Source organism: Megalops cyprinoides, chromosome 12, assembly GCF_013368585.1.
Source record: "Megalops cyprinoides isolate fMegCyp1 chromosome 12, fMegCyp1.pri, whole genome shotgun sequence".
Lineage (NCBI taxonomy): Eukaryota > Metazoa > Chordata > Actinopteri > Elopiformes > Megalopidae > Megalops > Megalops cyprinoides.
Window position 1 is genome coordinate 18,248,980 of NC_050594.1, and position 25,454 is coordinate 18,274,433.

The following is a 25,454-nucleotide window of genomic DNA, read 5'->3' on the forward strand; positions in this document are numbered from 1 at the left end:
GCTTATGTTTTTGTAAAGGAATTAATGTTGACTCTTGAGTATTCATATGAAAACCTTGCAAAAGCTCAATGTAAACAAATGCTTTATACCACCGTCTTTGTATTTACAAACCACTTCAGTGTCAATAATGGAACACGTTTCTATATCTTTCTATATCTATTGGATTTACATTTGAATGTAATGTTATGAGTCAAATACCTTAAATACTCTGCAACCTAAATGTTTTTTACATCACATTATTAGCATTTAGCAGGCACTCTTATCCAGAACAACTTTCATAGGTTACATTTTTTTTTTTAATGTTACCCATTTGCAGCTGGATATTTACTGAGGCAATTCTGATTTAAGTACTTTGCCCAAGGGTACAGCAGCAGTGCCTCAGTGAGAATCAAACTGGCAACCTTAAATGCATGATGATATCTGTCAAGAAAGTGCATATGAAATACTTGGTCAGGTTGTTATTCTTTGACACATTTAGTTTTGCACGCTAGGTCTACCTTTCTTTTCCCACAAAGCATAATCTCCATTTAAATTTTCACATGCAATAACTAGAGGAGCTTCCCCCTAAAATGCTAAAGTGAGTGGTTCTTCATAGAACCACTCTTGACACCTTTCAAGAATTGATTACAGTATTTGATGGATCAACAACAGTGACCCTTAGGAATGGGTTGTCTTTACTCGTTATTGTGGTAAGATGTTCTATTCATGCTTTAAAGCGGTGGGGTGAGTATAAATAGACAAGTAAATGTCTATCTGCAAGTCTTATAGTTAGTATCTCATACAGAATAAGATGCATTCTAGAATGAAAAAAAAATTATGATTTGGAAAGTCTGCAGAGATGTATCATAGCACCGTCTTGCTGCTACCCAACAGAGGTTACTTTTGAATTAGACATGATGGTGACCAAATTTGACATTGTACCATTTAGATTTTCCACTTACCATTTCCCATAGGTTTGGTTTTCATAAATGTTTCCTTCTTATTATGTATTAAACTATACTTTTCCACAAGACATTTCCATGTAATTTCATTTCTTATGGTCACCAAAAATCAAACTCTGCATAATACAGCTATTCCCTTGTATAAATGCATGTTAAGGGAGACAAAACACGTTTCAGAGCATTCACCATGCACGGATATTGTGCGGCCTCTGAGAAACAGGTTTTCAAAAGCATTGAAACAGAATATGAGGATTTTTAGTAATCCTGAACAGAACATTATGTCATTGGGGACACTATATCACTAAAATGCCAGCTGTGTGGGGTATTTTAGTAATTTTGCATAAACCAACCTAATCTATTCTCCTCCTACATTGTAATTTAGAGGATTTGGATGTGTTTGTTTGAGGTGTAAATCAGATTTCTGGCTAATAAATTATAATCTTACCAGTATGTCAGGAAAGCTTACTCACGCAAATGTGCACAAACAAATATGATTCCATAACCCTTGCCTCCCTGTTCTTTCCTCAATATAAGGATAGTTTATGAGGATTCACAACGAGCATGTCAGACTCTTTGAATGTTTTTTTTTTTGCTTTTTTTTTGGCTCTAGGTTGGTTGTGTGACGTGCTCAGGAGGGGTGTGATCCTGCAGGCAGTGAGAAATTGGCCTCAGCATATGAGAGACCCTATGGCAGAAAATCACACGATATAGGTATGTGAGTACCCTCCTTAATCATGTGCATAAAACCAGATAGTGATGGGAGATTTATGAGTCTTCATGAACCCAAAAATGGGTAGTGCTTTATTGTGTTTGTAATGGTTCACTAATCTGAACCAATTATAATGTTTTTCTATGGAGTGCAGCATATTTTAATGTGTTCTACAAGGAAATGATTGGTACAAGGAATGCCATCAAGTCTTTTGACAGACCTATTAATGGCAAATTGCTTTCTTGTACTATATGGGAGTCTGCTTGATAACAACAGCAAAGCACATTGTATGAAAATCTTCAAGATATCATTGAGTAGAGGTCCATAGTTTATGAAGAGCTGGTATTAGCCTAGAGAAAGAACTCTGGCTCTAGTAATGACATGTATGAGAAAATGTAAAGAATGACTTAAATATGTATATTTATTGTCATAATGCAACACTCATGCGCAATATATCCAAGACATTCCCTTTATTTTCCCCACAGAAAATTGGATGAGAAGTATTGCAATTCATCATTTTCCTTGACAATTTTAAGACATCGACCTGCCTCCTCATTAGCACAACATGCAAAGCCATGACCAATTATGGTTCATATGTATTACCAGGAGATATTTGCCTCACTAATGTTTGTAATCCCCATAGAAAGATCATGCCAAATGCCAGTCAGCATTAACTGCAGAGTCCCTTTTTATACAAAGAAAAGGTACTCTCTCACCACTAAACAGTAGTGTATATTTTTTTAATGTTACATGATAATAATGTTGCAAAGGGAGGCCTGAGCTCCTAAAGATGCTGCTTAATCATTCATTTGTTTACTTGTTTTTTCATTACTAATTACTTGATATTAACAGTGAATAGGAAAAAGGGAAGGTGGTAGTGCATAGGTCGTCACAGCAGCACGGTTGGTTAGTTGGGGGTTAATCTGAGTGAGGACAGGTTGAGTGGTTGAGAAAAAAACAAGGTCTGGGGGTGTAGAAATAACGAATGTGGAGAATAATCTTGCATTTTGGAATTTTATCATGTAGAAACAGCTATTTAACAAAATGGTTTGTGCCTTTATATGGATTATAAATTAGCTTTGTAAATTAGCATTAGCTTTTACTGTACTTGGTGTGGGAAAACCTTTACCAGTGTTTATAATGAGTTAACCAAAGTCAATGTGGAATATCTGATTTATCCAACAAGAGGTTCCCCTGCAGAGATGCATGCTAGGCGTGGATTATTTTAATATTGATATCGGAACATTGTCCTCTACATGGTTTCAACAGAAATCTTCTTTAACCTATACTTGACATTCCCTTGCCTCTCAGCTTCAACTGTGCTGACTGTCTCACAGTTGGAGGTGCCTGGCTGGTGGTTTGAAGGAGAGGGGGGATGATATTTACCTCTGACCTGATGGCTACAGGTGTGTTCTTTTGATGGAGCCTCGCACTGCCTCTGGCAGGCGGAGAAGATGAAAGGCGAACCTTAGGTGTGCTGGACTGGGCAGCCAGGAAGGGCAGTTCTGGATAAACACTGACATCCAGCAGAAACGGGAGGGCACGTTTGTGACAGCGCCATCAGCAGCAATTTTGGTCCTGAAAGAGCACAAAAAACACAAAGGGAATGGAAGAGGGTGCATTTCACAAATGGGATCATTAAAGGCCCCCTGGGTAGATGTTGTACAGGCACAAAATATTTAGGATTGTTACATCATGTTCTGGAATATTCTATCAGTCGTGCAGGGGAGATGAACCGTGTACACGGGCAAGCCCATCAGCATTGTGGAAATGCATGAGAAGTACTTGCTGGAATTGGGTAGTGAACCCCTGATGGATATTTCCATTGACATTTTTCAGATTGATAAGCTCTGCTCTAGTTGCTTACCCCCCTCCTTTGTAAAATCAAAGAACAAGGTATTACTGGGCTGCATATCTGATACACATATCACAGTTCTAAACCTGCTCATGCCACTCCTCTGGGAGAAGGGAACAATTGATTGGCATTAAGAAAGTCTGTAGCACATAATTTGTTACATCCAACCCATTTACATTTTGAGAGAGAAAGCAAAAATATACAACTGCCCCCCAAAACAAGTCAGGTGAGCATTGGGATGTTGCTAGATTTTAAAAGAAACATAACCAAACACTGACATGTAGCTCCCAAATTAAGTAATGTTATGATAAGTGAGACTAAAATAACTTACCTGGGGACCTGTACATCACTATGGAGGTGTGTTTTTGCTTTATTTCTAATTTTGCACTTTTACAATGGATCTGGGGAATTAATGCATTATGCATACATTAATGCATATGATTTTATGGAATGCAATGTTGTTAGATTTGGCACCATGCTTTCTCAGCTTTGGGACTGTGTGTAAAATGCATTGATTATGATGTGGTGGGTATGATTTCATAATGCTGAAGTTCAGTCATGCAGAAGGTCATAAAGAGTTGATTTCAGATCAAAGTCATTCTGATGACCTAATTAGATTTTAACTGAGAAATGCTGGTGACCTTGCTGTATAAAAATGTTTTTGTCTGTTAGTGTAGGAGAAGACACTGTGCAGTATAACCTGAAGAAATTAATATAAATATCATCAACAACATTGAAACATGCATTACACTGACAATGCATCACTGCATGTGTAGGTATTTGATAATGAGATTTATATTGTAAACTTGCAAAGCTCTTTCTTCTTCACAAGAATACAATTTTGTTGCATTCCATGCTCAACTAGAGACAATACAATGGAAAAGGACCTACCTGACCATGCAAACTGTGTTTGAATGCAGCTACAGCTGTTATACAGATGCAATATATTATTCGTATTGTCATTATGTTGATTACCATAAGCCTTTGTAAATATAAGCATCAAATACAAAACATCGGGATTGCATTTTATTTAGCGACATTGTGCTTTATACTCATGATCGTGTGGTACAGCATGTTGTACACTATGATATGCACCATCTTTAACATGTTACCTGAGGCAGAATAATTGCCTGTAAATGCATTGCACTTATTAGGCAAACATGTATTTTTTGCCAAAGATTTTGATGGACTTAATTTTTTATTCTGTTTTACGATAAGAAAATAAGTCAGGGTCACTTTGTATTTGTTTAGTCTTACTTGTTGCAATAAATAATAAAAACATTCAAAAGCAAAGGTAGCTCAGATACCTGGAAATAAATTTTGATAGACTCAATGCAACAAAGTGCAGAAATACAGGGATAGGTAAATCATAATTCAGTGTAATATATTATCAACATTTAACCACTGGTAGGCATTAGATACTTAATTCTTCACTAAGCTACACAGCTAAGCAAAGTGGGGCATACTGTCCTAATATTTTAAGGATAAAAAGGGGAAATTCATATAGGGAAATCTAATTTATTTCTTATGCACTTTCCCAGATAGCCATACCATATAGCAATTTTGTGCTAGTCCCAGAATCACAAAAGATGAAAGAAAAATGATCAAAGATACACAGAGAAATCGGCTGGCAGAGCAGTAGTCAGATTTGCTTGCAAAGGGAACAATAAGGACAGTATTGAGTGAGTCATCTAGTCATCTGCTATCACTGATATTGCAGGACTTTTCTGAAACATCTATGATAGAAACAATCAGGACAAACATCTATGCCTGTGTCAACCATTACACTGGGCTGGTGTCATACATTGTGCTCTTCACACTCTTGTGAACCCAATCAAAGATATGTGGTCCCTTTGTGCCTAGATCCTTTACGGGACAGAGAGTCACTAATCAGATTTTTTGTGCATGAACTGAGAATCTAACCAAAATATCAATATTTTTGTGCATCTGAAATAGTGGTTGGATTACTTTGTTGAAAAAAGAGTAATTTCCTGCTTCAAAAACACTAATCATTGTTATCACATCTGGGGAAAAAAAATATGAATGTTACTAAACCACAGAAGTAATCTCAGTCAAGGGGGGAGGGGGGGGGGGGGCTACCTAATCAAATAACAAATGTGCACTGCAGATTTCTCATTTCTCATCATGGCATGAAAATATCCTCTTATAATGATGGTTATGTTCCGCTGAATATTAAAACATGATTACTGCATTGTGGTCTTGCTTTAGCATGGTAGACACAGTATAAACCTGACTCCTTCACACAGAAATGTATGGGACTGAGTGAAAATTTAGCAGCTAAGTGAACATTTCTTTTCCCCTGTTCAGGTGAATTTCATATTAAATGGAATAAATGTATATTCATAAATGGATAATCATCCCTAAATATTTACATCAAATACACACATACACACACACATGGCAGTTGCATTACTGATGCACTTAAAGATGAGCGAGGTGTGTTTTGGCGATCTTCTGAGAGCTCTAGTGCAGTAAGTTCTGAAATGTGAGCCAATTCTTTCAAATCCTTCCATATAATGCCAGCTGTGGCTCCGTACTCATCCATCAAAAGGGAATATCATAGTTGAGCAACGTGATAAACAACAGCTGTTTTGGATAGCAGCCATCGGACACAGCGGCTCTTGTAGCCACAACAAAGAGCATGCGCACACAAACTCACTTCATTTTACACCATACACTGAATATTCAATTCAATTCAATTCAATTCATTTTTATTTGTATAGCGCTTTTTACAACACAAGTTGTCACAAAGCAGCTTTACATTGTTCCCAGGCCTGAGACCCCCTGAGAGCAAGCCAACAAGGCAACAGTGGCAAGGAAAAACTCCCTATCAGGAAGAAACCTTGAGCAGAACCGGGCTCATGGGGGGGCCCATCTGCTTCTGGCCGGCACTGGGCAGATAGAGTTAGACACAAAATTATGCAATGTACATTTGTTATTGACAAACAATAGCAGTTAACAGTAGAGTGATTATAAGAATATCTTCTAGGATGTCCGGGTCTTGGAATGCAGTTGGCTTTGATGGGCAGGGCAGCGAGGTAGCAGGACTGGAAAACGAGATGAGACGCTTGGGCTACAGCTCCGGACAGGCGCCCGGAGCAGGGAATAGGAAGCAAACAGAAAACAGTGGTTAGTGGATGATAAGAATGGCAGGGATGTAGAACAGAGAGGCAGGAGAGGAGGGGCAGAGAAAAAGGTGTGCAACAAGGAAAAGGCCCCGGCAGGCTAACATTATGGCAGCATAACCTAGGGGACGGGAGGCAAAGAACCGGCATAGTCATGAGGGCGACCCTAAGACAGTCAACACCAGATCACGGCACAGGGTCCATGAAAGCAATGACCACTTAGTCCACCAGAGACTCTATGATCCACGCCAGCACAAGGCCATGTCCCTCAGCTGAAGGATTTACTATATAGATATGTTTTGAGCCTAGACTTAAAGGTGGAGAGAGAGTCTGTTCCCTCTGATATGCACCTCTGATATTCTACAGATGATCTCTGTAGGATAAAATGCATAAAATAATACTCTCTCAGTATCACAAATAGACATTTCTAAAGGGGTTGTGTAATGGCCATGCTCTCAGAAACACTCCGGACATTACAAAACTGTGACACCATAATGTTTCTCAACAGCTGATATTGCTGGGCATGTGCTGACAAGCTCAAGGAGTTCTTCCCATCCAAGCCATAGAGCAATATGAATGCACAAGTGCCCATGTGCAATTATGGGCAAGATCATTCTTATCCAGGCATAACCTTGCAGTTGGTAGGGACTTTATTATTTTTTTCCCTGCATCCCAGAAATCCCAAGCACAGATTTAAGGATTGACTTTAGCAGAAAAGACTGTGCACTCTCTTGACTGTTATTGGATGGATTCCTAATCAAGTGCATGAAACTGTGAGATAAAGAGACTCACATTTGAAGGAGGTTCGGCCTTTCATTCTGGAGTTTTATTTGAATTTATTTATATATTCTTTCTTTCTTGCGCACCGTTGTGTGTCTGTTTGCTTTCTCACCCACTAAGAATACACAAATATTTAGGAATGCTGTCTTAAATGAACAGGATCGAGAAGTCTGAGGGTGTACAGTTCTAAAACTGTGGTTAAAATGATCTGGCACAGCCTCTTTCCATCACCCCAGTTTTAGAGGGTAGAGGTTTATCAAATTTATTTTTCACAACATCAATTTGGCCAGATCACTCTGAGGCTGGCTCAAATGACTAGACTTTTTCATAAGGCACTACACTGTGTATCTCATTGAAAATGTTAACACAGAGCGTTACTTCCCATATAGTCTGCAAATTAACAATTCTCTGATATTTTCATTTTACACCTCTAACATACCATGTCTTTGTTTTCCCAGTTATTTGATGTCTATTGCTGTTGCTGGTGTGGCTGTATTTTGTCTTCCTCTTGCCTATCTTAATGTGTTTTAGTGAATGTTTGATTTGAAAGATATCCCCTTGCAATGTAACCTGTCAAACTTTCAAATTCCCAACCTGTCCTTTCATATTTGTATTGGTCCAATATCATTTTCCATAATCTCTGCTCCCTTGCAGCTGATTAGAATTTGACTTCTGGGCTTTATATATCTATTCTTATCCTAACACTTTGAAATATAAAATAACAATGGGTAACTAGGGATATCTTGCAGCCTAAAACTTTCAAACAATAAAAATCAAATGTGTGACTAGGGATACATTGCAGGTTTAAACTTTCCGAAATAAAAAGTAAACATAGCTACGAATAACTCTCAAATGGATGATACGTGGCTCAATCAACAAAGAGCATAGTTAAGCAGAGAGTGGGACAGATTGGGAGAATCAGTTATCTTGGTTATAGGTTAAAACAAGACCCTCAAAGAAAGGACATAACTCCTTTGACCCATTGTAAATGAAATTTTGACCTGCTCTGAAGTGTCAATGATTTCTTCAAGGTAGGCTAGCGTGGGTGAAAGTAGCAGCCTGTCAATCACACCCCTAGTGTCAGCCTTTACTGTGCTTGGTTTTGTTCTGGGTGGAAGGGGCAGTGTTGCCGGGGCTAGACATCTGTCACTCAGTACTGTGCTTGCTGCCATTCATTCTAGGCCGAGGTCATCACATCAGCTCTCAGTGTTTTTGGCTTACTCCTATTCTTTCTTCAAAAGCCCTCCTGCTGTGTAATGGTCAAAACCAACAGAGCCATAAACCATTCTTTGCCAGTTTCCATGTCAGAAGGCAACATTACTTCCTTATTAACATGATTGAGTAAGGCTTAACAGGCTTACTGTAAAATATGCGTTCTGTCCTAATTTTTATTGTATTTTTGCTGTTACTATTATGATAGCTACCAGTTATATGCTTCTGTATAGATGTGGCTGAACTCCTTCTTCATCTTCTGATTATTATTATTATTATTATTGTTAGTAGTAGTATTATTAGTAGTACTAGTATTAGCAGTAGTAGTAGTCATAGTAGTAGTATCAGTCTTGTAATAATAATAATCACCATCATTAGTAATGACTATTACATGCTAACCTTTTACATATTCCCAGTCACTTTTACTGGATTTGTGTAGGCTACAATTGACTGGATGCTGCTTTTTCCTGTCCCATGCTTAAAACTTGGCTTTTCTGGACAAATGAGAGCTTTGATTTACTGTGCTACAGGACATGTGTTGCCTTGGCAGAATTCTGTTAGGTAATAAAAGGGTTCTTAATATTTCAGTTTGGTTTAATTGCTCATTACCTGGAGATTGCTCTGTGCTCTGTTGATAATTATTTCATGGGATAATAAATCACTTTCATATAGAACAATTCACCAAATTCTAATTACTCTTGAATATTCCAACAACAAAATGAGCTCGCTGAAAACATTGGAAAGTAGGCCACCTTCTGATGTTTGCTGTGCTGCTCACAATGCTAATTCCCCTTGAATGAGCATGTTGATTTCTGAAAGCAGCTTAAATTTGTATCATCCACAGCCATGTAAAAAACTAGCAGCTTTGAAATTATTTGGAAGTAATGCTGCACCAATCTCCCAACTGTGTAAGTAGGTTATCACATGCATTGACCAGTGGTTTAGACTTGGAGTAATTGATATGCATTTCATATATTGATTATATGTTTTGTTTTGTTTATGTCATATTATACATTTCTGTTTGTTAAGGTCGTAATCTAAGAATCATTTCATCACATAGCCTTTGTTTATTGCCTCAAATCAGCAGGTGTTGTGAACATGAAAAATACTTTTGACCCTGCTGTAATGATGTGCTCTCAGATCAGGTAACCTATTGAACCCTGACAAAATCCAGTTCATTAACAGCACATTTCACAGAAAGGTTTGAAAATCTCAGTGGTTGTAATCCAGTGAGACATGTTTAAACAAGACCAGAAGCTGCTTTATATAGCCATTTTTCTAGAGCTGAAGAAGCAATCTTTCCGGTTTTAAAGTCAGATGAAATAAAGAGAGATAAAAATATAGATGAAGATTATATGCAGGGCTGTCGAATGGCTTCTAACATTTTTGCATTTTTTCATTGGTGCTTTGATGTATTATATAATTAAGTGTGGAAAGGCAATTGTGATGTGTATATCTTACAGCATTGGTGCTTTAGTGTAGAAATCTGTCCTTAAATTTGCAGTGAACTTGATATTTTCATTAACATCTGTATCACTACACACCCTGAAAACTGGAAGATTAACAGAACAGGACAGCTTGTGTGTTGAAATGAACAGGGGAACAATGTTAGAATTACTAAACTGGTAAGACAAAGGGAAAGGAAGCCAAAGAACTGGTATCTGTTGTTTATCCATTTCTACATTTTTTGGCATAGCCAACCACATTGTGTGAAAAAAGGTTTTTTTTTTTCATTTCTTTCATAAAAAATCATTATATGGCCTTCTGTTTAGACAATCATGCTTGTCTAGATGCTGATATTGTCTTATTTTTGTGGTGAAATATTTACTTCGGCTTTTCCCTTCAATCCCCCTTTTATTTTTCCCTCATCACCATTACTTAACACCTGCAGTATCAATTATGTAACATCCTTTTGCATAAGCAGGCAAATCCATCTGCATAAACAAACAAACCTCTCTACACAAGTCAACACATTCTGGAAAAGCCGTACAAAAAGTGAACCCTTTGTTCTCTGCCATCTCAACTAAAGCGAGATGATATGGACATTTGTTGTGGCACCTTTCAATAAGAGATGCTTCTGAAATTCTCCGCATTTCCAGCCAAAGACCAAATTGTCCTTGGAGAAGCTAATGTTCTCGGTCCCCCCGTAGTTTGGGTGAGCTGTGTCAGTCTTAGGGGAGCAGTAATCAGCTTTCGCTGGATGCCTTACGACAGGAGCTGGAGCAGAAGAGAGTGGGGCTACTAGCCAGGGGAGCTTAGTGGATCGGTGGAAAGGTGAAATCGAATTGCGAGGGTGTCAACTTTCTCAGGTTCAATAGCCTGTCAGGATGAAAAATCGAATGGTACAATCGAGTGATACATCTCACCCAGTCAAAAACAGATTTGTTGTTGGTTCGGTTTGAAATTGTACTGAAATGGACAAAAAAAGAGAACACAGCCACAGAGAGATTGTCAGGCTCCGAACGTTGTGTGATGGACAGACCAGCTGGTCCAGACAGCATTATAAATGCATCACTGTCATGGGTTGGGCTCAGTGTTCTTAGTTTTACAAGTAGAGTTTCCTGCAGATACTCTTCATCCTGTCTGTAGACTAATAGGTGCATAGCAGTAAATTCTGTGCAGAACATTTTCACGTGACCTGTGGCATTGTATAGCAGGTAAGGACATAGGGTTAGTACTCTAATAAACCCCTGGGAGAATCCCAGACCTCGCCTGGACTTCCACTGCCACCCCATTGAAATCTGTGCTTTAACAAGCGCTGAGCCTCCTCCAATCAGCATGCCGCTTTGCATGTTCTCGAGCAGGGCTCTGTCTCACTGCCTCTTAATGCAAGATTCCTTCATGTCAAGGTGTGCCTCGGGGCTTTGTGGAGGAGGCCGTGGGATGCAGTCTGGCAGGCACTGATAAGAGCCGAGCTGGTTCCCCACATCTAGAGCACTGGGAGGAGGGAGAGCACCGCTGGGCAGTTCATCCTCTAGATAAGACTCATCGGAACGCGGGCGTGAGTGACTGGGCCTTGGTCGGCCTAACACCCATATTACAATAGCCACGGCACTATGGGATGCTGTCGTTTGAAGCCTGTTGGCCAGCGCTTTCTGTGGAGAGTGAGGAGAAGCACAGTGACAGATCGGGATCGATTGTAAACAGCATGATCGTGGTACAGCCACGGTGACACAAGAAGAGCAGAAGCAGGCTCTTATTAGAGGTTGATTAGATGGCTCCTGAAAGAGTGCTGTCTTAGACTGACTTATCATTGAAAGGAATCTCTCCTGTATTTGGCCTAACGCGATTATCCCGTCTTGTGTGGGGAATCTCTCACGGTGGCTCGTTTTTAAATGGTAACGCTTATCTCCTGAGCTGGAGGGCAGCTTCTGTTGTAAATTATAACCGGTGGGAGCACTTTTCCAGGAAACTTTCAGCTGTTTTTTTTATTACCATTATTTTATAGTCGAGTTTGTGATTCGCTGGTTATTACTTATTCATCAATTAACTCTCAAAGTGACCCTGGGGAAGGCACTGACACACAGGGCTGCCAGACGGGCTAATTACTGGTAATCACACTGCCAGGAGAGAGCAGAACTGCAGTGTGGCACTGTGGGTCACATTGCACCAGTTGTCTCTGTGACTTGTGTGTGTGTGTGTGTGTGTGTGGGGGGGGGGGGGGGGGGATGGGGGGTGGGGGTCTCTGTCATAGTGAATCCTTGAGGTTCCCTACCTGTGGGGCAGCTTTTATGGTAACATTTTTTTCCTCCCTCGAGTGTTAACTAAATGCACTCATTTTCTACACAGACTACACAGACTGTAGGACTTCTCCCTCGTTGCACATACAGTATTCATGCTGGAAATCCCTGTCTGTGGGTGAGCCCCAGCAGCTGGCGTATGAAGATATAGTGGCTCCCAAGCCAGCTCCAGCCAAGCTCAATAGTGCGTGGTAAAGTAATTATGCTCTGTCCTTTTCAGTCGCTTTTGCAGTTCAGGCAGGCCAACCGAGGCAGGTGACTGTGTGCATGCATATACATCTTTGAAGCTTTTAGCTTCAAAAAGTCCTGTGTCTGAACTGGTTACAAGTGATACAACCTATACAACCTCTGCCTTGTCTTTGCACCTCAGGAAGTGCAACTGATGGATGACAATGCCTCAGGACATGTGTTGATTAATGATACATTCAGAAGTTGTTGCATAACCGCTGGTGCGATCCAGCAACCAACAGTTGAAATAGAACATCTGACTGAATGCATGAGTGTGTTTGTGCACTGTTGCACATGATTTTGCACATCCCCCATGTGTGTCTGCAGATGTGTGAATTTCATCATTAAACTGGCAACAACCAGCCTCAATATTGCACTATGAGCCATAAATGTATCATAAGGGAAACCAATGAAGAGAAGCTTGTATGTTTCCCTAACCCCATAACGTCTTCTCCAAACAATTTAATTCCTTTGACCTGTGAGATATACAGAGAAATATATATTTATACCATGCTTCAGTGCACTTAGGTTCTGAGAGTCTCTGCTGGCAATTTCTTACGCCTCAGAGACTTTCCTCTCTGAGCTTGGGCATGAAACCCAGTGATCTGAGGATACATGATATGTCGGGTGCAGGGAAGACAGAAACAAATATTAAATGAAAAAGAGACACGCCAGTGACTTTTTGAATTGGATAAAAAGGTCTTAAATGCTGGCATGGACATTGAGTTATCAATTTACCATCCCATACACAAGCCTCTCCAATTTTCCTATAAGGCTATAATTTTGCCTTATCTTGCCATGAAAGGTAAAATAGAACCAAAATGGTCTTTTGTGTGTTTGTAAAACAGGTATGGCTGTGAAGCTATATGTGCACAGATCTTTCAAGATCAGAATATTGTTTCAGGAATTTATTGCCATGGTAATGATGCCATTTTTCCATTGGTGGCACATAAATTTACTATTTATGTTACAATGCTTGATTAATTCGTATATTATTAAAAATGCTCAAAAGGCTATAAGGGACATGAACAATGGGATCACTCAGCATTGCTTTCTAACAGCCACATACAACAATAATGCTCACCAATAGACTATTATTACAGAGTTTCAGAGTTTATTTTTCACTTCTTTTTTCCCAGGAAGTATACAAAAGATATGTGTGATTAAAAACAAAATCATTCACATGCTTATGGGTTTCACAGCTCAGCTATTGGCAACCAAACATCTGTTACTGTATCTGTTATGTATGCAAACCATTAACCTGTCTAATTGTATTCATGTTTGATTTAGTCATTTTTTTATTGAGCCCCTTCTTTCACTTCCACACAGTGAATTGCATTTGCTATTTATATTTTTGTGGGAACTCTAAAATATGCATCTGAAATCTGCCGTTTATGTGGCATGAACTCCATCCATCAACGCATCCTTAAATGTTCTACATTGTTCATGGTTTATGGTTCCCTTAACCCCAACTTGCCAGGGAACAAAGGGTTGTAGATGTCCCTACCTATTTATAATACAGCAAAAATAATACAAAAGGCACATTCCATACAAAATAAAAAGACAAGTAGAGACCATAAACCAGTACGCCTAATTAGCCTGACAATGTGAAAGAAATCTGATTTTGTTGCTTCTACATCCAATGGTGAAAATTAATTTGGGCTCACAGCAAGAGTTCTCTTCTCCACCCGCCCCTATTGTTATAAGGATGAACTTCTTCAAAGACAGATAAGGCAGTGAGGCGGCAGAAACGCATTAATCAAAGTCGGAGAGAAGAGTGGCTGTTTGTGAATGAGCATGTGGGTGATTAACACTGGAGACAGAGCCTTGCTAACGTCGGGGAGAATGGGTTTTAATAAGCTGACCTTTACAGTGGGGTGGCTGTTATGAAAACTCTGTCACTGCTGATAAATGAGATCGCTGGTGCTGGAAAACATCCACACAGCAGACAAAATTAAAACAGCGTTACATCAAAACCTTCACATCAAAAGGGAAGTGATTTTGGTTTATGCAAGGACCCTCCATGCAATAAACTCACCTTAAGCACGTCACAGCCCCCTTCTCCAATGTGGTCCCCCCAACACATTCCCCCAAACATTTAGGTGCTAAAAGGGCTAGAGTCCTGCATGTCATCCAGTTTTGATCAAATCATTCAAATTTGTCACAGTCAGAAGTCACATTAGCATAAGGATATTATGGGAGAGCTTGAATCAGATGTTAGCATTCTGGGCTTCAGGTCTCAGCCGCCTGCAGGATCAGGCTTGGTGACTTCACTCAGAAAGCTGCTTACAGCTACTCAATAAACTTGCAAAAGAAGAGTAACAATCTCTGTTGCCTCAGAGGTTACAGTACTCAGGTAATAATGGCCTGATCCTCCTCCTTGCCTGACAGAAGCATGACAGAATGATGGAAACGTTACATTAATCGCTTGTCTGAAATGCTCCGACACACTGATCATTCTATTCCTGCAAGCTTGAAATCCGCTATCTACATCTTCCAGGCTCAGCTATTTTGCCCACTGAATTGAAAAAGCAAACTTTTTCCCAAAATCAGCTGAGACGAAGAAGAGTTTAATGCCTTTTTTGGTATGTAGATATACAAAGGAAGGAGATATTCAGGTCTTGCTCTTTCTCTCTCCCTGTCTTTCTCCCTATATGTGTGTGTGTGTATATTGATGTCAGACTTTTTCATCTTTATTTCCACATTCTTACCAACAATACCTAGTTGGTCAGTGAAATGAAATACGGACTTTCATGAAATGCATACCCTTAAATACACTTAGTGGACACTAACAATAGTGAGTCTGTTTGGATAAGTCTCTACCAACTTCTCACATCTAGATTTTGGAATTTTCTTCCATTCTTCATAGCAGTAGAGTTGCAGTTTACATCAATTGCGAGGGGACTGCTTATGAACAGCTCTTTTGGTCACTGACAAGCTGAAAAGTGAAATTCTTCCCCATCTTCAGCTTTTTTGCACAGTGTGGCAAGTTTTCTCTAAAATGGTTTGGTATTTTCCCCCCTGCCCTCACCAAAGCTTCTGTACCTGATGAAGAGTGACAGTCCCCATAGCATGAAGCTACGACCACCATGCTTGACAGTAGGGACTGTGTTCTTAAGCTGATGGACTGTGCTGGCTTTGCATCAAATAAATTGTTTGGAATTAAGGCCAAAATGTTCTACTCTAGTCTTGTCAGACCACAAGACTTTTTTCCACAGGGCAACAGGAGATCCAGAATGTCTTTTTGCATAATTCAGATGAGACTGTTTGTTCTTTTTTGTGAGAAGTAGCTTCCATCTTGCCACCCTACCACACAACTCAGAACTGTGGAGAGCATATAAAATTTTCACTGCGTGCATATGGTGTTCAGTCCTTGCTATGAAGTCCCACAGCTCTTTTAATGTTGCTGTTGGCCTTTTGGTGGCCTCCCTGATGAGTTTCCTCCTTGCACGATCATCCATCTTGGGGGGACAGCCTTATCTAGGCAAGGTCCTGGTAGTGCCATATTTAATCCATTTATCGATTGTGGTTTTTACTGTGTTCCATGATGTATTTAACGTCTTTATATCTTTTTATTACCCTCTCCTGATCTGTACCTTTCATGGATTCCATCCTGGAGATGTTTTGGTAGCTCCTCTTTGCGCATAGTTTCACATACTTATACCGGCATGCACTAAGAAACCTGCTGTGAAAACCTACAGGAGCAGTTGACTTTATCCTGAACGAATCATAATCGCTTCATTTAGTCACAGGTGAAGTCAATTGGATTTGGGCATAAATTGGATGGTGAATGGTTGTGTGTTCGTAAACACCTTATCTTTTTTACTTTGATGTTGTGGTTTACAATTTCTAAATGAAAGTGGAAGAAAATCTGATTTTATGGGTTTTTTGTAGACTTTCTAGATCCACTGTACATATATACAGAGACAGAGAGAGAGAGAGAGAGAGAGAGAGAGAGAAGGAAAGAGGAAGAGGGAGAGGGGGGGTGGAGACCAAGATTGTTTGTTCAAGACCAGCTTTGACACAGTTTTGCCAAATATATTTTAAACTAAATATTTCCAATTTTAGATGGGTTGAAGAGATTCTTCTCATTGTTAAACATACTTACAATATGTTCTTCAAGACAGGAGGCAGCTGAGTTGTCAGCATGGTTAGTAACAGGATGAATGCCTGCCCTATTTCAAGACATTACCAACATTGCTTGCAAATCAAATACAATCATGTGGTGAGAAAGGAAAGGAATTCTGTCTACATCAGTAAAGGGACTATTCCTTCTTGAGAGGAGCCAAAAAGGCTTGGAAAGAGCCATGTGGAAATATTGCTTGCATTCACACTCACAGCGGTCCTCATAGCAAACTGTTCTCATCTCAGTTTGCCTCAGAGCTGCTCAGGCACAATATTGTGTCATTTTGTTGTGCTGCATCTATAAGTACATTTTAATGGCTTTTAAATAAATGCACTCAGGTGAAAGGCTGCTGAAGATCCTTTGCAACAATCTGCCAGGGTTTGTCAGAGCTTTGCTGTGTGTGCATATCAATGCGTACCCGTGATTGATGGACCTTTCTGACTGTCATGTGCCATTGGAAGTAAAACTGTCAAAATGCTCAAGCTCCTCAAGGACTACCTGAATATCAGCCTGTCTTTGCACCGTCTCACTTAGCAGATTGTTGTGGTATAAAAAGAGAATGTTTCTGTGCCCATACATAGTACTATAGTCTTAAGGTTATTCTGCATTTATAAAGTCACACTTTCTCTCTTTCAGTGCAGATTTTCTTCTCGACTCCCTTATTTTAATTTTCAACAGTATTTAAATGATTTTTTTTTTCTACATAGAATACTGCTGAAATCACATTTGAATTCCATCATTGGGTTTGACACCTGTAACAGCATCATGCTTAAAGTCCCTAGTAATTAAGGTAGATTTCACCTCTCATAATGGCATTTTCAGCAGTCAAATATCTCAAAAGCTGCCATATTCCTCAGGGAATTAGTTATTGCGTGTGACTTAGAGAATAGCAACCCTCTTCACCTACCCTCCTATGGTAGCAGTCCCATTAGTCTGCCTTGAGCTTCACCTTTGGATGTGTTCCAATTAAACCCCTATTTCTCTCCCTGGCTGATATCACTCCCCACTTACTCTTCCCTTTTAGAGTTCATAATGGAAGTCTACACTCTATTTTGGTCTCAAATAAATAGACTCTGATACTGGGGCTACTTTGTCCAGGATTTCAATACTTGGTGATTGTGGTTGGATGCTTTTTCGTCCGCTCAGTAAGGTCACTTCTCCAGTCCTCCACTCTAAGCTGCCATCCCTGCAGCACTCCCTTCCTTTCAGATGAAAGACATTTTTACTGTGATCTGCTTTTGCACTCACCCATTCATCAAGGCGACTGCACTTTAGCCTTCATCTCGCTGAATAAAAAGGCTTTTATGTACTCACTGCTCACTTCTTTTTTTCTGTTATCCTTCTACCCCACCCCCACCCCCACCCCCCCCACCCTTCCACACCCACACTCCCCTGGTTTGGTCCATGACTTCTGAAGTTATTACGCAGTCAAGCTCATCTGAGCTTGGGTTCCAGCTGCACTGCAGCCAGATGAGGATTGTCCAATCAGCTCGTCATACTGTGGGAGAGCCGTGACTCATCTCCGCCTCTCTTCTTTCCTTAAGCCCTGGCTGTGGCAGGTAGAATGCTGTCCAAGGAGCCACACATGCCAAGTCAACATCCGAGACACCTCTATTCAGTCCATTCCAATTGACTCTAACCCATCCCACACTGCGCGACAGGTGTGCCAGTGGCAAATCTGCATGAAAGCATGGTACCCTCTGGTGACCTGTGCTGTGGTGAGGTCAAGGCTGACAATGTCAAGGAGATTTAAGAAGCTGCTTGTTGCCAAATCAACTTAGTGATACATATTACAGAGCACATGGGAACATGGGACTTCTACCTTCTATTGGGCTGTTAAACTAGTTATGTCAGTGGTCAGGTTTTTTTTTTTTTTCTAATTCAGCCCCAGAAGTCCTTTATCTGTGTGTGCCCCACCACACAGTTATGTGTGATGTGATTGTGTCATGTCAATGTAAAAGATCAAAGTGTGTTGAGTGTTTTCCTTTTTTGTGGCATCCAGTTTCTGAATTGTGAGGCTATTTTTTTTTTTTTAATCTGGAAACCTGCATCTCTCATTGAAACTGACATGTCTGTCCAGGCATCCCGACGGGGAGTGAACTACAGTGTACTGAGTGGGTCACAGAGGAGAGTGGCAATTAACAAAGTAATATTTCTCAAGATTAATGGACTGCCATAAGAAATATGTGTATGTGAGAGGAACCTGCAATGCAATATGATAGACAGTGTTGAGGACAGTGTGTGGCCAGGACAATTCTAAATAGAGGAAAATGTTTTTTTCTGTTGTCACCATTAGTGTGCAGCATGCATTCACACCTCATAGATATTTATTTAATATCAGCCTATTTGATGTGCTTTAGCTGTCAAGGGCTTTGGGGAAGTTATACTATTATAATTAAAAGTATCATATAAGGTAGTCATATAAGCACTGAAAGGTAGTTTAATGTTTTCAGAGGAACACTGTCCATGTTCAGACTCACAAAAGTTCTGTCTTTGGGGTTCTTGATAAATAAATGATTGAAAAGGTTGCCACTATTTTGAACTAGTTTCAAAATGTCTCTTGTATTATGTGGTTTTCCCCAGAAAATGTAACAAAATAGTGAAGTGGGCTGCCTGGCCATTGTCAAGCAGATCTTGTAGATTGAGGCAAGGCGAGTGAGAGAGTCTGCTTCTTTATTCCCCTGAGGGAACTGGGCATGCTGGGAGTAAGAAAGGCTACCAGACATCTGCCCTTGTTGAAATGGTTAAGGTGTGAAATATCCTTTCATTGGAGACTTTCAAAACTGCAAAGGAACACAGCCAGAATGCTGAACAAGGAAACTGCCATTTTGTATTGAAATGAAAGAAAATGGAGAAAACAAAAATATTGTACAATTGACATTGAATCCTGTCATTTGTTTGCTTTGAAACCACCAGCTTTGATCATTTTGTTTGCAAGCCATACATCACCTGTGGTGCTATATCACACAAGACTGTTTATATAGTAAATTATTGTATAGTAGTTTGTATAGCAAATTATATTCTGTTCATAATCACTGGATCATTTTTTTGCCAGACACAGGTAGAGCGTTTTTCATACATGCATGCATTTCTACATATTTCATTTAATGTTAATTTCTGTATGTTCTTTAATTGGAATTATTTTCAAATGACACACAGAAAAAGATGTCACAGTAATACATATTGTATGCAAGAATTGTGAACTTGTTACAAAGGATGAACAAGGTCTCTTCATGTAATTATAAGGTGAAAATATGGGGATTACAGTGACAGGACGTGCATTGGGGATCAAAGCTAGGGAAGCAGCTGGAGAGGTGTTGTTCCATGATTCCATTTTTAAGGGATGAGTAACGGATGGTGCTAATAACCTTCGCCTCAGATCACACGGAGGAAGAGACACGGTGTACCGTCAGACTCCCCGGCCATGGCAAGACCCATGGTTTATGAGCCTTGTCTGGCATTAAGAAATTGCACTGTTAAAAAGCTGATTAAAAATTGATTTAAGTTTGAACGCATTTGAAATTAATGATACAAATGCCCATAGGAATTAAGGGCTGTCAGATTACGCACAGCCCAGTCATCCATTTCAATAACATGTCAGACAGTCGCGCCTACTCAGATATGCACACGAGCAAGCTGCTATTGGCTGCTGAGTCACCATATACCGACACCTAAAGCTCTGAACATGTTTCATATCTGAGCTGCAGCAAAAAAACAAGGCATTGCAGAGGAAATGAAGGAGGAGGAAATACTTTTTTGGTGCTAATCTGGTTGTTTACATGCACATTTGTACATTGCTCTGGATAAGAGTGTCTGCTAAATGTAATGTAAATGTAAATGTAAATGTATTGCAACCGTAGGAAAATCTACCCTTCAGGAACTTGTGATGGATCCTCATAGGCTTCTTCACCTCAGTATATTATATATTATAGAATATATATATAGAATATATATTATAAAATTATATTATATTATATATTATAAAATCATATATATATGTAAACTGAAAAAATCCATTTACCTCTCCTTTTCTCTCAGTTACCCAAAGCTCCCCACTGTCCCCACTGAATTGTGTCACATTCTTGAATGTCAAGGAATCAAACATATTTGTTAGACACAAAGAATGTCCCACAGTTCACAAAATGTACATCAAATAAAAATCAACCTTCATTTGTTGTGATACATCTGTGTTCTGCTGGGTTAATTCACAGGCAGATGAAAACAGCACAATAAATAGTAGATATCTGTGTAGACATCTTTCTTGCTAAGGACCAAAACCTTCATGTGACTGTAAAAAGCAGACCTTCCCTCTCAACTGTCTTTTCACCTGTGCATTTCTGCCATGCCCAGTACAGTGGACCTACAATCAACAGCCTATATATTACATATTTTCTTAGCTAATGTCCTTACCCAAAGCAACTTACATGTCTTCCTTTTAAATGCTATCTATTCACACAGCTGGATGCTTAAAGAAAGTTAAATACTTGGTTCAAGGATACAATAACAGTGCCCCAGCTGGGAATTGAATGTGAACACACTGCAAGCCATGGTGTACTGACAGCTTTTTGTCTCCTCTCTGGCAGGTACCTGTGCCTGATTTACCATGGACAAAGTGCTCTGCAGCCTCCTGCTCCTGGGAACCACAGTGATGATGGCCCATGCCTGCCCCAAATACTGTGTCTGCCAGAACCTCTCAGAGTCTCTGGGCACCCTCTGTCCCTCCAAAGGCCTGCTGTTCGTGCCTCTGGACATTGACCGGCGGACTGTGGAGCTGCGGCTGGGTGGCAACTACATTATCAAGATCACCCAGCAGGACTTTGCCAACATGACAGGCCTGGTGGACCTGACGTTGTCCCGCAACACCATCAGCTCCATCCAGCCCTTCTCCTTCATTGACCTGGAGACCCTGCGCTCCCTGCACCTGGACAGCAACCGGCTGACAGAGATTGGCGCAGATGACCTGCGTGGCCTAATCAACCTACAGCACCTCATCCTCAACAACAACCAGCTGAATCAGATATCCAAGGAGGCCTTTGATGACCTGATGCTCACCCTTGAGGACCTGGACCTCTCCTACAACAATCTGCGAGGTGTTCCCTGGGAGTCCATACGCAAGATGGTCAACCTACACCAGCTCAGTCTGGATCACAACCTTATAGACTACATTGCTGAGGGTACCTTCACGGACCTTGATAAGCTTGCACGGTTAGACCTTACCTCCAATCGGCTTCAGAAGCTTCCCCCGGACCCTATCTTTGCCCGCTCCCAAAACAGTGTGGTGTTAACTACCCCCTATGCCCCACAGCTGTCTCTCAGCTTTGGTGGCAACCCTCTGCACTGCAACTGCGAGGTGCTGTGGCTGCGGAGGCTGGACCGGGAGGATGATATGGAGACCTGCGCTTCCCCGTCCAGCCTGAAGGGGCGCTACTTCTGGTATGTGAGGGAAGATGAGTTTGTCTGTGAGCCACCCCTCATCACTCAGCACACCCATAAGCTATTGGTGCTGGAGGGCCAAACTGCTAGCCTGCGGTGCAAAGCCGTTGGTGACCCAATGCCAGTCATCCACTGGGTTGCTCCTGATGACCGGCTGATTGGCAATTCCTCCCGGGCAACGGTGTATGAGAATGGCACCCTGGACATCTTGATCACCACCTCCAAGGATTACGGCACCTTCACCTGCATCGCCGCCAACGCTGCAGGGGAGTCCACGGCCTCCATAGAGCTGTCCATCATACAACTCCCCCATCTCAGCAATGGTACAGGCCGTACTTCACAGCCCAAATCCCGGCTGTCTGACATCACCAGCTCCACCAAGACTAACAAGGTGGAACCCAAGGCTCCACCTGAGAGGGTGGTGTCGGTGTCAGAGGTGACAGCAGTGTCTGCTCTGGTCAAGTGGTCAGTTAGCAAAGCAACGCCCAAGGTGAAAATGTACCAACTGCAGTACAACTGTTCCGACGATGAAGTCCTCATATACAGGTAAAGACTGCAACCGTGTGTGGAGTGTATTTATTGTTCTACAGACAGCGTGTTCAGCTCACTGTTGAAAAGTAAAAAAAAAAAAAAGTACAATGTTGTTTTTTCATTATTACCTTTCTTTCTGTGCCTGGCTAATTGACTGTATCTCTCTAGTACTCTGCTAGTATCCAGTGAGAGCACCATTCTCAGAATCGGAGTATTTCATATTCTGTCGTAGGCATTAACAATCCATGAAGCAGATATTCTAACTTTGTACAGCAACATTTTAAAATTAATGTGAAGCCAGCTAGCAAGGGAATCCAATTACCAAATGACTTTCACTTCATTTATTCATCTGAAACGGTGAAAATGGCAAAGAATCTTTGTCGTTTCCTCTAGAGATTTCATCCTTTGACCACCAATACCTCAAAATATGCAAGGTGGCAATCATATAATTTGTTCATAGGATATAACAACAAAAAAGGAGGCCCCTGTAATACATTTCCAAATACCTTGCTTTTCACACTGTCAAATGTTGTATTATGTTCATGATGGATAGCAAGTGGGATATAATTTGATTTTGTTCTAATCACAATTACAAATACTTTTCAAATAACAAAAAACATTGTGTCAAGTTTACGCTGCTCCAAAATCTGTGGATAACTCTTAAGAGTTCCATTTATTTTGAAGGGAAAGGGTAGTAACTTGTAGCAATGCAATTTCTGTGCTATACAAGACTTACAAGAAAGGATTGTACACGCAGCAATATACCCTTTCCCACACTCTCATGATTCAGTGTCTGTTTTACAAGTCCTGACACATGTGCATTGTCAAGTGGCGTACTTATCACTCATACCTCAGATCACAAAATATTTTCTTTCCCTATTCCCACAGCCCAAATCATATGTGCTCATAAAATTTTTACAACAGTAGCCCCTCACTTGGCAGAATTCCATTGGAAGAGGGTTAAAGATAATACATGACAAATAGGCTCCAGACAGTCAAATCCATAGGTCTTTACTGTGTATGTTGATGTGGTTAAGCTAGACAAAAGACCTCCTAGGAGATTTACTGTCCAGAATATGTAAATGACAGTACCTGCTGCATCTGAATCGTGTAGGGATTGGTAAAGCAGCAATAACAACGTTACGTGATGTAGTTATGGTAAGTTATGTGTCAGCCGTAAACCTCCAGTAATACTTGGAATTGAATATCAATGAACCCCCCTTAGCCATACTTTACTATATAATAGCTAAAGTGTCACACCCCGCGTGATTTAATGGCTGTACGTGTCCCAGATTGTGGTTTGTTTAAAAAATGATAGCTGTTACCATGGAACCCCGTTGTTGGCTATGAGCTTACAGCCAGTGTGTGTTTTTAGAATCGAATGTGAGAAGTATTCTATTGTTATAAGCTAGATAACAAGAAGGCTCTTGGATTTTCATCTTTATGAACAAATTTGTAAGCTAGATTTCTATTTTTTTGTACAGCCATATTCAGCTCTGTTTTTGTTCTGTATTCATATCACATCATATCCAGAGGCAATATTTTCTATTCAATGTAGTGTTCTCTCCCTAATGGAACTAGCAAGAAATGTAGGAAGTGACTCGACCATATTTGCACACATTGTATCTCAGTTCATTTTGGTACATTCAATATGCAGCAGACTGTATTAACACTGTCAAAACTGCAGTACAGCACCACATACTTAAATAAATGCAGAGGCTTGTGTGGTCCAATATTATTGGCAAATGCTTCTGCCTGATCTATATATCTCTGACAGTATTCTGCTTAAATTTGTCTTGTTTGTGTATTAGATCATGTGGCACCCAAATATCTCACAGGCTCAATGAATGAATGCTGATTCACATGTTATCAGGAGTATGTTGTGAATGATTACTATTAAAAATGATCATTCATCTGTAAAGTGCATTACCAGTTGTTTAAATATGTAATGTTCAAACCAGTAGCCTGTGACCCACAAACAAATCACCAAATCATAAGATAAAAAGACCACAATAAATCTCATATGTGGATCATGATTACAGAAAAGAGAAATACAGTAAAGCTCTTTCTGTGCCCATTACTGCTTGCATATAACATTTCACAATTAAAATGTGAAGCTCAACAGATGATAGTTATGATAATTGCAATGGTTGCACTACTTTTATGTGGCAGTGGCTTCCCACGTTATCCTATTTTTTTTTCTCTTTCTTGTTTTTCTTCCATTTTTCACATTCAGCCCACTTCCTTGCTGCAGATATCCCCAAAAGAGGAAAAACACACATTTAAACAAAATAGACCCCCCCCCCCTCCTCAATTCCTTTGTCTGTTGAGTTGTCTCAAGAGACTACAGTGCTCAAACAGAAATGGGCTACGTATTATTTTTACAAGAAAAAAAATAATAAATTAGTCTACCTTTTCAAATATTGCCTATGTCTTTTCAGTGTTCCAAGCAGAATTATGAATCATAACATCTTAGTCCTTTTTCAGACATGAATCCATTGAGATTAAAATGAGATAAGGATATGGGAAAAAACGAAGTATGAGTAGAATAGAAAAATCATCTAAATTCTCCTTCATTAAATGGTTAGAGGGGAGTTGGGGGGTGGGGGTAAGTTAAATGCAGACCTGCCTACTGATGGAATGACAGAGACAAGCTAAATGAGCAGCTCAATTCCTCCAATCACAATAAAGCCACATCACTAAATCTCTCTTTCAGTGAACAATAAAATAACATTGGGGGTTTTCTCACAAGG

The 25,454-nt window shown here is 40.2% G+C and overlaps 1 protein-coding gene across 1 annotated transcript in view; it reads left to right on the forward strand.

The window, feature by feature from the left end:
- The first annotated feature begins 1,580 nt into the window (after window positions 1-1,580).
- The window catches only part of LOC118786939 (leucine-rich repeat and fibronectin type-III domain-containing protein 2), a 31,292-nt gene continuing 7,418 nt past the window's right edge, over window positions 1,581-25,454 (forward strand). Inside the window, exons 1-2 of the mRNA XM_036542297.1 lie at window positions 1,581-1,652; window positions 21,321-22,716. Of these exons, the coding sequence (XP_036398190.1) occupies window positions 21,341-22,716 (1,376 nt within the window). The 5' untranslated portion in view covers window positions 1,581-1,652; window positions 21,321-21,340. The remainder of the gene's footprint in view (window positions 1,653-21,320; window positions 22,717-25,454) is intronic.